Source organism: Sebastes umbrosus, chromosome 8 (assembly GCF_015220745.1).
Source record: "Sebastes umbrosus isolate fSebUmb1 chromosome 8, fSebUmb1.pri, whole genome shotgun sequence".
In the NCBI taxonomy this organism is placed as follows: domain Eukaryota; kingdom Metazoa; phylum Chordata; class Actinopteri; order Perciformes; family Sebastidae; genus Sebastes; species Sebastes umbrosus.
In genome coordinates this window covers 33,558,677-33,574,297 of record NC_051276.1, presented here as the reverse complement: position 1 = coordinate 33,574,297, position 15,621 = coordinate 33,558,677, and the positions used below count along the sequence as shown (strand labels likewise).

The window sequence follows — 15,621 nt, the reverse complement described above, 5'->3', positions numbered from 1 at the left end:
GGGCTCAGACTACTAGATACCGATGTTCAGCCCAGGTTATCTGGTCAGGTGAGGGATTTACAGATACATTACAGTAGGCGAGATTGGAGCAAGTATGATTAAAAAAAGTTATTTTAACGGTTGCTATATGGTGACAGTAGTACATGAAACAGGTAACCTGAAAAAAATCATGTTCCTTGGTGTCCTCCGGTGCTCCTAACGGCATCTGTAAGATTTCACAGACCGGAGGAAAACAAGCAGTCAGAGCTGATCTGAGGTTTGCTGTCCAGCTGCCGTCTATGAGAGCCGGCTGTCAATCACTCGCAAACTCCGACCAAATGGTCAAACTAGGCAGCGCTGATAAAATATTAATCAATATTATGTTACGTTAATGCCTAAACTTCTGTGTTTGTTTTTATTCCTCCACACCAGTAACCAGAGGATTATGTTTTCGGGTTGTCGGTCTGTCTGTCCGTCCCAATCTCAGGAACGCCTGTAGTGAATTTGGCACAAAAGTTCACTTGGACTCAATGATGAACTGATAAGAATTTGGTGACTAAACGTCAAGGTCACTCATGACATAACAGGATAAAACTATGAAATGATGACATTGGATGTGAACTGTAACTTGACTGGTTGGCAGAGGCATACAACTGTGAGGCGGTAATTCTAGTTTATCACGGTAAAGCCTCACTACAGCAAACGTCACGTCAGTCTCTGTTTTGTTTACATCTGAGATCACATGAGGTGGTGCGTTGCTCCTTCTGGCACCATCATTTTAATAATATCCTGTGGTGTGTAATGCGTCATTGTTTCAGATCTTGTAATGTGTGCATGTTTGAGATTAGAGAGAAGAACATCTGTGAGGTTTCTCTTTATGTGTGTGTGACGCAACACAATTTTAAAATTGGTCATGATGTTAAAACTCCTGTAGTCTGAGCTCGGCTTCAGAGAGCTCTTATCTTGATGATGACTCAGTATCCATTGGGCACAGAAACACTCTTTGAATTGTTAAGGTTTGGTTTAAGTTTTTTTCAGGTCATTTAGCAAAACTCTGCCCTAGATTGTAAAATCCCTGATCATATATACTGTATATTATCATCTTAGCATACGGGATGAATATTTAAACAAGAAGAGTGGAATTTAAAAAACAATCTGAGGGCGGCTGAGACGTTTTCAAAGTGAATTTTGGAACGCACGTTCCAAAAGATAACCCATAATCCCAGATCAAAGATGACTTTAGTTTCTGTTAATCTGGGTTTGTGGAACTCTAGAGGAGAGCTTTGCGTCAGTAAATCATCCACAGCGCCTCCCGACTTTTATGCATTATAGCGTCATCCGTTCAGGTTTTTATGTTCACTGCACCGCCCCGTCAGCTCTGCCTGAATCCACCGTTTTTTACTTTTATCACCTCACAGCTCTAAAAGTTTTTTTTTTTTTTAAAACCCCAACAGGTCTGCCGGAGTCGCTGAGCGTCTATTTCACAGGTAAATACTTCATCTTCCTCAATTTAGAGAGGAGGAGGAGGAGGAAGAGGAGAGAGAGGAGGCAAAATTGTTTCCTCTCTCCTCTGTTCCCCACATCCACCTCATCTCTCTTCTCCATCCTCCATCCTCGTCTCATTTTCCCCCCACACCTCCTACTCCATCCTCAATCTTCTCCTCCCGGCTGCTCCCGTCTACCACTGATATCTCTGACTGAAATATTTGTCTTCTCTTCAATCTCCTCTCCATCTCTTATTTTCCCTCCCCGCTCCATTGTACTTTTATCTCCGTTGTGTTTTCATCTTTCTTGTTGTGACATTTTTTCTTACTTAAGGCTCCTCTTGCTCCTCTTCTCTGACCTCAATTTCTCTCGTTCTCGCCTTTCCTGTCCTCCGCACTCTCATTTGCTCTCCCTTGAGCTCCTTACCTGTTTCTGTTCTCTTCCTTTTAAAGGGCGGGTCCATTATTCTTCAGTTTTTTTGAGGTTTTTATATCACTCTGTAGCTTTCCCAGTGGTGTTCCTTGTGTATTTAAATCCAAAGTACGTATGTTTTAGTGTCTATTTTCCCAACAAGCCCCTCTAAAACCTTTTATCCACGTGACCTGACGTAGGTTTCTGCATGATGATGCTGCTGCATGTACTGTATATATACATCCTTATAGTCAGTGTATTAACGTCACAAACACTAACTTAGATGGAGGTCAGCATGCTCCCAGTTTGGAGAAGCAGAAGGCACGGAAGCCAAGCAATGTGCTGCTGTGGACGCCACATTAGTTCAGATCTGAAAGTCACACAATAACACAAACTAATAACTAACTGATCGATGCATTACTGTTTTTGTCTGGTGGCTTTGAAGAGAGCGATATAACGGGTTCAGGGCTGTCTGACGGCGAGGTAAAGCGGTGCAAATATTCTAAATATAGCATATATATTGTTTGAATATTGTTTTTTTTGAGGTGGCTAAAATAGGTTTTTCTGCTGCTGCCGCCCACAGCCGCTTTACCTCGCCATCAGACAGCCCGTTATATCGCTCTCTTCAAAGCCACCAGACTCCATTCACAAAACAGTAATTTTACTCCCCAGAATGCAGGAGTATACATACAACCTCACTTTAAAAACATCCAAACGAACCCTTTCAGTTATTTCCAAACTTAAAAAAACTTTCCAAAATACAAAAACAGCTAGTGCTAGCGTTCACATTATTCCTAACCTTATTGATTAATGTAATTTGGTACCCTACATCACTGCTTTTTGCTAACGGCTGAGTGGGCGTTTCCATTTGAAAAAAAAAACAGAACAGACCCACTCTTAAATCTTCACCATAAATGTCCTTTCTCTTTCCTCTCCTTGGTTTTTTCCTCTCATCTCCAGATTCCTCTCGTCTCCTCTCCTTGAATCCTTCACCTTTTCTCCTCTTTCCTCCACTCTGTTGCTCTCATCATTGCATTTTTCCCATCTTCTTCTCAACACTAAATCTCTCCTCTCTTCCTTCACTCCTGTACTACTTCCTCTGCAGTTCACCTCTGTCACTTCGCTCTTTGTTACACTCAATCACTTTCACACCGATCTGGCTCGACTGTGATCTCCAGATCCACTTTGATTTTATCTTCTTGCTCTTTGACCTTTGACCTGATAAATCTCCTCTGTTTGCTACACGTTTGATGAAGTGCCTCCGCACTCTGCCTCAATCCTCAACAGAAGCTGTGTGAAGCTGAATGAGTGTTTACGGGTGATCGGAGACGTCACCAAAGTGCTTTTCACTTTAGTGGAGACCTTGAGGCGCACACACACACACACACACACACACACACACACACACACACACACACACTCCATCCATCCTGCTTCACTTTTGTCTTTAAAGGGAAACTAAGTAAAAGATGCAACAACAGTTATCAACAGTCAATTACGGCTCTGTGGTGCAAAAGATAAAAGTATACTTACCCAAGTCTTTCTGAGATACTTGTACTTAACTTGAGTATTCACATTTTGTGGAAGGTTATATTTCTACTCTTCTACATTTGAGAGGTAAATATTGTATTGACATGATTTGTCATTTGATAATTCGATCAAGCAGCAGTTAAATTCTTCAGTAAAGTCGTTTCTCAAGCAAAAATTGCCAAACATTCTCAGGTTCAGCTTCTTATTTCTTCCGTAAAAATTCATTGGGAGTAACATCGGGTGTATAGAAACATACAGATAGAGCACAAATGTAAATTATTGTCCCGCCATATGTTGGTATTTTTCCCCCCAAAGCCCGCTCCCACCCAACCCTCACCCACTGCAAAAAGGAAAAAGAACAAAAAACAAAGTTAAATTAAATTTGAAAAAAGAAAATAAGATAAAAATAGATAAATAAATTCAGCTTCTTAAATGCAATAATTGGCTGCTTCTCTCATATTTCACATTAAACATTTTTTTTGTTTGTTTTGGACTGTTTGGAAATTGTGATGGAAAAATTTCACATTTTTTTTGCATTTTGTGGACCAAACGATGAATGGATTCTTTGAAAAAGTAATTGGAGGATTTAACAGAAAATGCTAAATTCATTAGTTGCAGCTGGGATTGCAATATTCTGTGAATATTCAAGGTGAAAACTTTCAATGAGAATTTATTGGGATTAACAGGAAATAATGTGACTAAAATGTAAATAAAGGGGTTAGGCAGTATTTACCATGTTACTATATTTTATGCCTTAGATTAACATTTTGCTTTTACATTTACTTACATGATTTCTCCTTTAATATATATATATATATTTTATGAGCATTGTTGAAGGAACCAAAGAATCTCATTGCCAATGACTGCTTTGCTGAAATTGATAAATGACAAATAAAGAGGCTTGAATGTCATATATAGCAGATAAAAACAAACATTTTACCATTTCATAAGCATACATTGTTGTAAACGCTTCTACTAGAAATGAAAATATCAATCAAACAACAATTTGTTTGAGTTGAACTTTAATTAAATCAGTTGACTTATTTAACATTGTATTGAACTTGAACAACAATAAAAAACATTCCCTATGACCTTCCCTCCACAATAAAAGACTTCTCTCAAAAAACTTCTCAGGCCTCGATATCCTCTGCATGAACCTCCTCGGTGTCAGATTTTATGTGTATTTTACCCCAAAATAAGTTTGCTATTAAAAGATACAATTCTTATATTGAAATTGCGGAAAAGAAAATTCACGAGCTTAACTTCCCTTGGAAAATTTCTGGAAATTTAGCGACCCTTTGCAACCCTAGTTGCCGCCCTACACTACATTAATAAGATAAGATAAGATAAGATATTCCTTTATTAGTCCCACAGTGTGGAAATTTGCATTAATGATGGTTACTATGCAGATCAAGGTTTCACATATAAATCTTATGATATGCTTATTTATTGTTAGTAGGTTAAACTACCATATTGTATAATGCTGTCAAATTTAACTCCACCTGGACCAACAACAAAATTAAAAGTCTACTTACACGTTAAAGCATCAGTAATATCACTCTGTGAAAGGGGCCATTTATCAACATGAGTAGTTTACATGTTGAGACTTAATTGGAAGGAGTATTAGAAGTATGTCCATGCATTAAAAGTAATTTGCTCTACAGCCTTCCAACGTTGTCGCTCATAGCTTTTGGTAATCGTTCTATAATTACATGTTGCTGCACATACACACTTCTTTAAATACTTCATCAAAAGTAGAAGAAAATATTGTCAAACTCAGTCCGTCTGAAATATGAGCTATCACCAAACGTGATAATTAATTGTGTTGGTTAATTGTTTTTTTTAAGGTCGTGTGTAGAAGTGACAGATGGAGCCAATACAGCCGATAATCCCGCCAAAAGATTTAATGAGTGTAACGAGTTTCCACCTGATTCACTGATAAATTGTTTCAGGGGTTTGGTTAATTGATTCATGGAGATTTTTAATTATAGCTGCTGTGATCGTGTGTGGGTTTCTTTTCTCTCTTTCTCTTATTAATAATCTTGTGTTTAGTGAGTCGACTCGAGGAAGCTGATTAGCTTTTTCCCCCGTTTTTATCCTTCAGAATATCCCTCAGTAAAGGAGCTGAGGAGATAATTAGCATCAGAGGTGTCTTTGCTTATCCGATTCATTTCCTTGTTGTTCTGTGTGTGTATTTTTCTCATGTTTTGTGTGTTCGCTTTCCTTGTTTTCACAGTGTCGGACGGCGAACACACCACTCCTGAGTTGGACTTTGCCGTCCTGCTGCTGTCGAACCATCAGCAGCCGCCGGTGTTTCAGGTTCTGGACCCGCTGCTGGAGGTCAGCGTGGGAGGACAGGCCCCCATCGGTAAGAGAAGAATAGACACACACACACATAAAACACACATTTCCGAGAAGACAGCCTGCGGTGAAGAGGTCCAGTAAGTGATGAAGTGGTCTGTGTGAGGTAATGAGCTCTGAAGTACAACCCTGATGAGCAACAATACTGGAGAAAGAGCTGTGTGTGTGTGTGTGTGTGTGTGTGTGTGAGTGTGTTTGTGTTTACAGTCCGGTACAGACAGTTAATTTTCTCCTTCTCCTGCTTCATCTCTCTTAACGCTCCTTTACTCCTCTTTGTGTGTGTGTGTGTGTGTGTGTGTGTGTGTGTGTGTGTGTTGTTGTGTGTAGGTGGTCAGCAGCTGGCAGTGAGCGATGCTGACACGGCTCCAGATGAGCTGGAGTTTGAGCTGGTGGAGGCGCCCGTCTACGGAGAGCTGGTTAAGACCGACGGCAACGCTCACACCACCATGACCAACGGTGAGATTATACAAACACACACACACACATTCTGCAACACGGACATATGAAAAGTTGATAATGTCACACAAAGCTTCGACCGTTGCCATGGTAATCAACCTCCTAATCAGCTGTTAGTATTTCCTCCAGCTGTTCTGGTAGATTCTGACGCAACTTGCGATATTGATTTTTCGGACATTGTAGCGGGCTGAGTTCTAAAGTTAGAGTGAAGATACTGGCATCATAAGAAACTAGAAAACCTAATGAATCCATTGGTACCAACCATGTCATACTAGCTTATCGTGAAGGAGGTTAAATAACGCTCCAAACTTACGCTACATTTTGGCGCGAAAAAACTAACATGTCCATTTTCAGAGGGGTCCCTTGACCTCTGACCTCCAGATATGTGAATGTGGGTTCTATGGGTACCCACGAGTCTCCCCTTTACAGACATGCCCACTTTATGATAATCACATGCAGTTTGGGGCAAGTCATAGTCAAGTCAGCACACTGACACACTGACAGCTGTTGTTGCCTGTTGGGCTGCAGTTTGCCATGTTATGATTTGAGCATATTGTTTTATGCTAAATGCAGTACCTGTGAGGGTTTCTGGATAATATTTGTCATTGTTTCGTGTTGTTAATTGGTTTACAATAATAAATATATACATACATTTGCATAAAGCAGCATATTTGCCCACTCCCATGTTGATAATAGTATTTAATACTTGACAAATCTCCCTTTAAGGTACATTTTAACAGATAAAAAATGTGCCATTAATTTGTGATTAACCACGATTAGATATTTTAATTGATTGACGGGCCTAGTAGTTACACAGAGAAACTCAAACCAACAGTCAAACCCAGAAACACACACCTCCGTTCACACCTTCTCTGTCCCATCAGGTGACATCTTCACCTTCAGCGACATCACCCGCAACGTCCTGCTGTACCGACACACCGGCCTCACCACCCAGGAAGATGCCATCACTTTCTCCGTCAGCGACGGCATCTCCATGGCGGTCATCGTGGTGCAGGTGGAGGTGCTGGGCGCCGGGGGCGACGGGCCCCAACGGGACCCGGCAGCAACACTGTCACTGGAAGTGGGCGAGAAGAGCAGCACCGTGATCCGGCGCTCACACCTGGCTTACACTGTGAGTTGAATGGAGATGAATGGTGGCTATAACTGTTCTGAGATAGTAGAGATTTATTTTGGCTTGAAGATTAGATTTTTTATACTCTGTACATTGAGTCAGTTAAGATGCTATTTCAGGTTTTGTTTTGGAGAAAATGACATGAGACAACAGAAGTTCTCTTTGAAAAAGAAAGATATAAAATATGGTTTTAAATACATCAGATCATAACTAACTACTTTACATTGTGTATATTATTAAATTAAATATTTTTCATCAATATTAAAAAGCATTTTTTTATGTAATATCAGTCACTTTTTTTAACAGGAATGCAAATCTTCATCTCCTGGGTCAATGCAAATTTAGCAAACAAGCACGCTGTGCAATGTAACATACATCCCATTACAGTACATTATAGCTTTGCTTGCCCTTTAGCATCTGCAAATGCATTTTACATTAGTAGTGGACCAAATACATTATGGCATAAATTATTGCTGTTATTGACTGTTAGTTTTTTCCCTTTTCCATTAACATTTCAAAACTTGAAAAAGAAGCAACTGTTCAGATTTATCTTGTTTACAGTCAGCTGTAGAATATTCTTATAATCAAGACCATTTGTTAGTTCAGGTGATCACACTTTGAGAATCTGATTTGAGGTTTGTTTTGCTGTTGAGATGAATTTGGGATCACAGTAAAAAGTTAGTTGTGACGGTGATCGTCTCTCTAACAGGACAACACGTCCCCAGACGACCAGATTCAGATCCAGTTGGTGTCGGTGCCGATGTACGGCATCCTGACGAGGAGCGAGTCCCAGCAGGAGCACCAGGAGCTGAGGGAGTACTCCTCCTTCACCATGGAGGACATCAGCAAGCACAGGATCAGGTAGGAGGGACGACAGGCAACATGTTAGAGGTTTAAGACACTATGGGACCTATCTTACACCCGGCGCAAAGCGGCACAAAGCGCAGCGTAACTGTCATTTCTGGTTTCAGACTGACTCAGTTGTCATTTTCACACCCACGTTGTGTAAGTAGCAAATGCACTTGCACTCATCTGTGCACCGATGGGCGTGTTGGTTTTAAAATGAACCGCTTTGTTGGCACATTGCTATCTGGAGGCAGCAGAGAGCGATTGTGCCGTTGACCAACAAAAACCTGGTCTAAAGTCTGGTGCAGTGTTGTCCTGCTATTTAAAGGGCTCATTATTCAGATAGTAAGATGCGTCAACAGGCCGGTTCACAACATGCGTTCACTCTGCTTGTTACACACACAGGGACGCAGCAGCGCTCCTCCTCCTCACTTAAACACAGCGTCGGCTCTAGAACAATGTTTTTATTTATGTGAAGGAAAACACAAAAGGTGACAATTCAGGATATAATGAAGTACGGCTCTCAGGCATTCTGTGTTGCTCAACCTGCAGCACTGTAACCAGAGGGATGACGGTGCACACCTCTGTGGCGGCCCCTCTCATCATCCCTCTGTGTGTGTGAGTGTAGACGTCGGCTACTTCGACTGCAAGCATGTGCGTAAAGCAGCCTCCAGACGATCCTGCTCAGCCGGTTCGAGCCCCCCCCCCCCCCCCCCCCGTGGGTTGCATCGGATACAGTTTTCATTATTGATCAATACTGGTTTATCATATTTAGCCTAGTGCTTATTATCATATATGAATTTTGCTCCCCCGTGCCTCCTGCACCGGTTAAACAGGTTATCGGTGCATTTGCTCAGATGCAGTCAGATGGAGATGCCGATGGGTCAGAGGAGACAGCAGAGGGCAACGACCACATACTTTACATCTGATCACACGCTCTCACTTCACGTTTGCTCAGCAGAAAACCGCTCGCTTCTCCAATCTGCCGAATCCGCCTTTTAAATAGCAATGCACCCAATGTGCAGGCGCACCTGGCTTTTAAGGGGAACGGGAGATGACACTCTGATTGGTTTAATTCCTGTTACGCCCAAAACACACCTATAATTAATTAAGAGACTAAATACAACCCCTTTGCCTGTTGCGCCTTACTTTGCGCCCAGATTATGCACTGCTTAACTAGCAAAAGTTGAGATAGACACGCCCTAAATGCACTTCAGACCATGCGCTATAGATCGTTTAAATAGGGCCCTAAATGTAGAATGAGTTCATGCAAACCTCATCAAATCCAAATATAAAGTCAGGAATATTTTTATAATTTCCATCAGGGTGAGACTGATGTATTGAGCTTTTTTTGGTTCTTCATGATCACACCTTAGAGTGTGTTTCTCCTCTCTTTTTTTGTTTATTAAATAGCTGCGTCCAGAGAAATCATTACGGTGTGATTTGGAAGTATTTTACTTATCTTCGAAGGCAAGAGTCTCTAAAACTAGCAATTAAAAGCGCCCAAAAGAATATTCTTGGTTTCAGCGCAGGGTTTTTAGTTTCCCATGATGGTTTAAATGCTACTTCAGAGGCTTATAAAAACAGAATATCAGCATAAAACCTGCAGCTATTAACCAAAAATGACTTTGAAAAACCCAGAAGCAGTCGTTGTAAAAGCAATAAAGGTTCTTGAGGGTCCAGAAGAGAGTGAATTAGCGCCTTTTTAGTTCTTCAATAGGAAAAAAAAAATGCTCAAAGAGTTCTGTTAACGGCTCCCTCACGATGACAACTTCTTTTTTACGAACTATAAATGTGGATCCCAATTTTTCCTTGACCTGCAGACATGTTGGCTTTTAAAAAGTGTTTCAGAGGAGTGTAGAATCCTTCAACAAAAGTTAAAACATGAAAACTACTCAGATCGAAGTCAAGAGCCGGAAAGAGTGATGATATGCTTTTGGTTCGCTGAAGCACTGACAGCCTTTAATAAAGAGGCTCTTTTAAAAGAAAAGTCTGGTGTTGATTTCCACTCTGAGAGAGATAAAAACGGGCTTTGAGGGTTCTTCACGCTGCAGTCGTAGTCATGATCAATTTCTCTGATTGCAGCTCCAGTCGGTGGGGATCGTGTTCCCCTCACAGCCGAGGACGATGTCGTAACAGCTCGCTGAGACACTTTGCTTTCCTTCAATCTAACGTTTCTCTCTGCAAACATTAACAAAACAAAACTAATGAATAAGCAGGAAATCATTTCGTATCCTTCCCCCCCGCCATTACGCTCAGTGACTCAGTGACTGTTGGCACAAGCAATGCCAATTAGCATCACTCTGATATTACCTGCAAGAGGTACTGAGGCCCCATATGAGAGGCGCTGAGATGAAATATAAATATTCACATGCTAACTGCTTCATTTCCATAATGCGGGCCCTGATTAGCTTTAGCGCAGGACGATCCTCCGGGGGCAATCTGCAAATCGCCCGTATTAGTTTTGTCTCCGCGGCGTTGGCTCGTACAAACAAGAGCCGGGAATTGTTTTATGAGAATTAAATGGGATTAGAGAAGTATACCGGTATGGATTTGAATTTTATTAGTGCTTTGCAGAGATTAGCAGCTGCATCGTTGTGGGAGGTCGAAAGCAAAGCTTTCCCAAGTCCTCTTACCAGTCCAGGATTAGACACATTTATGTGTTCATTAAAAGAGAATTATCATATCAAAACAAATTAGTTATTAAACAACATGCAATCAGCGTAACAATTATCTCCTCAGACAACAAATCTAACCAGCATCTCCCCATCTACAGGTACATCACTTCCCTGGAGACGGGCAGCCAGCCGGTCACCGACATCTTCCACTTTGTTGTTTACGACGGAGACAACAATCGCCTTGACAACCAGATGTGCACCATCACCATCACCTCCACGCCCAGACAGCCGCCGGTGGTCACAGTCCGCAGCGGCATCAAGGTAGTTGCACACTTATATACAGAGTACACACATGAGAAATATAATAAATATAATATATAAACAGTACAGAAACCCTCACACAGGACCAATTCTGAAATGATCCTAATATATAAAAGATTACAGTTTTATGGCTGGTACAGTACGTAAATAGTTTTGTACACACAAACTGCACACTGTTATTTCCTCTCCATTACCCCGCCTGCTCATAAGAGACTCAAATCCTCAAATACTCTTTTGAGGGGTTTTCTAAAAAGCAGCTGCAGAAAGAGTCATTAACGGGACAAACGAAGCGAAGGAAACCATCGCACACCGTCACATGTTGTCCTTCAGATAGCGTCACACCAGCCCGGTTAGTGACACCGCTGGAATGTAACGAAGTACATTTACATACATATCTGAGCTTTATGTGAGTCTTTTCTTTTTCTGCCACTACTTCTGCTGCACAACATTTTCTGACAGCTTTAGTTACTTTACAATTTAAGAGTTTTGCACACAAAACATGTGAAGAGCTTCTAAAACTAGAGCTGTCAAAGTTAATGCGATGATAACGCGTTAATGCAAATTAGTTTTCACGCCACTAATTTCTTGGGATTAACACAACTTGAGTGAAGCTAGAGTGAAGATACTGGTATCATATGAAACTAGAAATGGGACTTGGATCTACTGTATAAGATGGGAATAAATGAACAGTAACAATCACATACATTATTGAAAAGAATTATTGAAACATGTGAACAAAAACCTTTTATTTGAATCCTGTATCGTTAGTTATGTGAAGGTTATTCATTCACTTGTTGGACCCATTGTTATAAATAGCTTATATTACCGCCGTCTGTCTGTGCTGCATCTTTTCTGATCTCTCCCTTTCACTGATTTTGAACGTCATCAGTACATGAAGTTATCAGTCAGACTTTATCCGACCCGTGTTCCTACAACAGTTGCAACTAGCTAACGTGTAATAAATAGGGCTGTGAAAATGAATGCAATAATAATGTGTTAACGCAAATTCGTTTCAACGCCACAAATGTCTAAGCTAGAGAGATGATACTGATATCATATAAAACTAGAAAACCTAAGGAATCAACTGGCACTAACCATGTCATACTAGCTTGTCAGGAAGGAGGCTAAATAACCCTCCAAGCTGGATAGTAGTTGTCATTGTTTTGTGTTGTAATTAATTTCCAATAATACATATATACATACATTTGCATAAAGCAGCATATTTGTCCACTCCCATGTTGATAAGAGTATTAAATACTTGACAAATCTCCTTTAAGGTACATTTTGAACAGATAAAAAATGTGCGATTAGTTTGTGGCAGCCCTAACATGAAGTCATCAGTCAGTCCTTATTGGACCTGATGGTGCTGTGTTGCAACTAGCTAAAAAAACAAAAACATATAGAGAGTTTTGACAGTTTCTTCTGAGGAGCTAGAGGGAATAAAAGGTCTAACATGTCTTCTAACATCCAAATATCTGACCATTCAGATCCTAACCTTTACTTGTGTCATGATAAAATAACCTCATCCTCCGTCTGCAACGTTGTCGATGTAAATATGATCCGTAAAGGAAAAAAACATGGGGACCAACGGGACGTGTTTTGTTGTGTAGGTCCAGGAAGGCGGTCGAGTGCAGCTGACTACACATCACATCACGGTGTCGGACCTGGACACGCCAGGGAAGGACCTGCTGGTTTGGCTCGTCAGTCCTCCGAAGTACGGCTTCATCGAAAACACCAACAGAGGTGAGGCCTTCTTCTGTATGTGTGTGTTTTATTGGCATTGTGAGGTTTACAGTTGGACATTGTTTCATGTGAGGTTGCAAATCAGAACATAAGCAGACGAAACATCCTGTGCTCTCTGTATGAGCACATGTGACACAGTTCTACTCCTGTGTGCATCTACTGTACACAACTGCATCACTCCAAATCATTTTCACATTTCTATTTATGTCACCCTCGTACGCTCGCTGTCCCGGGTTGAATTCCCCGCGGTGCGGCCGCCATCTGTCACAGCTTGATTATGTTGTAGATTAGCGCCGCCAGATAGCCGGCTACAGATGGAGCCATTGTTGAAGTCCCAACGTTGACTGCATGCTCGCTCAACCGCCGCTCTACTTTCTCCCGTCCCTCCGAGGAACGGTTTGTGAAAAATGTAAAAGGTGAGATGAGTTGAATAGGAACTGATCCCCACTGGGACAATGTACCGTTGTGAGAGCAGAATGGATGTTTATGAGTTTCATGATTCACATATAGTATATATAGTATAGTCACCCATATGGACTACATACAGGATGTTGAAAAACAACACTGTTAACACATTTCTGAGGTATGACGAACAAAATACTGCAAAACAATAACACAAACAGGTTTAGGAGATGCTTTGCATTAAAGGGTGCACTAACAATAGATGCTATTGAGTTTCATTACATTACATCTATTCCCTATAGCATAGATGCATTGGCTGTTGCTCTTTCAAAATGAAAAGGCGGGAACAGTACTTTTTCAGGGAGGTGTGTCGGCGGTTCCACTCATCGGTGCGAGTGCTCCTCTATCGGCGCATTTCCACCAGATCTGGTGACGTAGGGCGTCTCAACGCTTTCCATTCAAGTCCTATGGGAAGCAGGAGAAGCAGTCGCCCAGTGCATGGTGGTTGGAGAGCGTCTAAATTTACATAAAGTTAAAAAAAATCGTCCAGCGCGATGCGTCCGGCTTACGAAACTAGGACCAAGCTGTCAAACTACGCGATCTAGTTCATCTTAAAATGTTTTCAGAAGTAGATTTTGGTGGATTGTTTAGACGGAATAACAGAAAGTTTACGAGCAGGCCGCAGTGTTGTTTGAAACGTTGAGCAGAAAACCAGAAACCAATCAGGTGCATTCCACGATCGGGTACATCATCGCTTAAACGGCCAGTTGAGTGGAGCAGTGCGTCCCCTAGTGTCCTCGCAAGACCTGGTGGACATGTACCGCTGGATTTAACATTATAGACATGACCACTGACTATTAGTTGAACAATTTAGCCACAAATTCACAAACTGACCGTACACGGTCCAGACATAAACTCGATTTAGACAGAGTCTTAATCTGTCTTGTGTAAGTCCCCCAACTTTATGGAAGTGTAATGCTAAATTGCTGCAGAAAAAATAACAAAAACATCATAACACTCGCTGGCCAGATCAAGATCTTTACGACACTTTTACAAACTACAAGTTCCTTGTAGTTGCTTTAACAGCCTGTATTAAGTTAAAAGACGCTGTCCTCCAGCAACAGAAGACGATCACACTGAGTCGATATGTGTAGCAGCACTTTTCATTTTTAATAACAGGTGTGAAGCCGGAGTAATTCAAATTAGTCTACTACATGCAAGAAAGAGTAATGTGCAGATGTAATGAAGGATGAATGCATGGATGTCTGCTGCAGTAGATGAGCAGCTGTTCTCCAGTCTTCTGTCTCCGTGTCCTTGGCGGCTGCTGGAGCAGAGGGACGGACCGTCGTTGGTATTCAGCAGTCGGACTGACTGGATTGCTGCTGTCACCGGGGGCACCGGGGAGGCCGGCCGGTGTCACCGTCAATGTGTTGCCCGTTTGCCTCGACGAATCCGACATGCACAGGTTGTGTGTTGACGTGCAGATGCACGGAAACACACATTCACCCACATGTTGATGTTTTGGATTTGCATGATTTCATTACAGAATAGAATACACACCTACATACGTGTGATGTATTTATATGCAAAACAGCTTCTAGCAAAACATTTACATTTGTGTGGTGAGCACAGAAACAGGCACACATACATAAAGACATCCTCTAACATTATGCATTTTAATTATAATAGCTGGTGCAGAAGCATTTAAGCATGCGTACAGAGTGACATATAACAGTGCCTATTTACATTTTTAAATAATAATTAGCCTGAGGTTATAGCAGTGTTTGTTGGTCCATCAAGTCCAGAGTGAAACATCTTGAAGGAACAGGGTGTAACATTTAGTAACGGGCTAGCATGACAGTTCACAGAGCGAACTAAACACCCGATCGCCGGACACTACTCTATTGGCAGGAATTTGATATAATATAAATAGCGTTAAGAATGGTTTCTTTGGTCTATAATCGCCTTAAAATATGAATCGTTGTGTTTTCGTTACCTTAGAATGAGCCGTTTATATCTACATAGGGAGCGGGTCCTCTTCACGGAGCCAGCCGCCATGTTTCTACGGTAGCCCAGAACGGACAAACCGAACACTGGCTCTAGAGAGGGACATTCGCGTTTTCACGTTTTCACTTCAGCCACCGTAGTTCTCCTTCACGCTGGGCACACGGGAGAAGTTTCAGACCCTGTTCAGACCTGGTATTAACATGCTTCCTGTGTGATCCGATCACAAGTGGACAGCTCTAAGTACGTCTGTTCACACCTGGCATCAGAATGCGTCTCCACATGCATCTTCAGTGGCCACTTGTGATCCGATCTCACTTCCCCGCTCTTTAT

General features: G+C 41.6%; 1 protein-coding gene across 3 annotated transcripts in view; it reads left to right on the top strand.

The window, feature by feature from the left end:
* Nucleotides 1-15,621, top strand: part of fras1 (Fraser extracellular matrix complex subunit 1) — a 314,451-nt gene that overhangs the window by 248,546 nt on the left and 50,284 nt on the right. For 2 of the 3 annotated variants that reach the window (XM_037777424.1, XM_037777423.1), the window contains exons 34-40: nt 1,434-1,466; nt 5,642-5,773; nt 6,094-6,222; nt 7,107-7,354; nt 8,064-8,215; nt 10,977-11,139; nt 12,750-12,882. In XM_037777424.1, coding sequence (XP_037633352.1) covers nt 1,434-1,466; nt 5,642-5,773; nt 6,094-6,222; nt 7,107-7,354; nt 8,064-8,215; nt 10,977-11,139; nt 12,750-12,882 — 990 coding nt within the window. The remainder of the gene's footprint in view (nt 1-1,433; nt 1,467-5,641; nt 5,774-6,093; nt 6,223-7,106; nt 7,355-8,063; nt 8,216-10,976; nt 11,140-12,749; nt 12,883-15,621) is intronic. The other variant, XM_037777425.1, reaches the window with a different exon arrangement.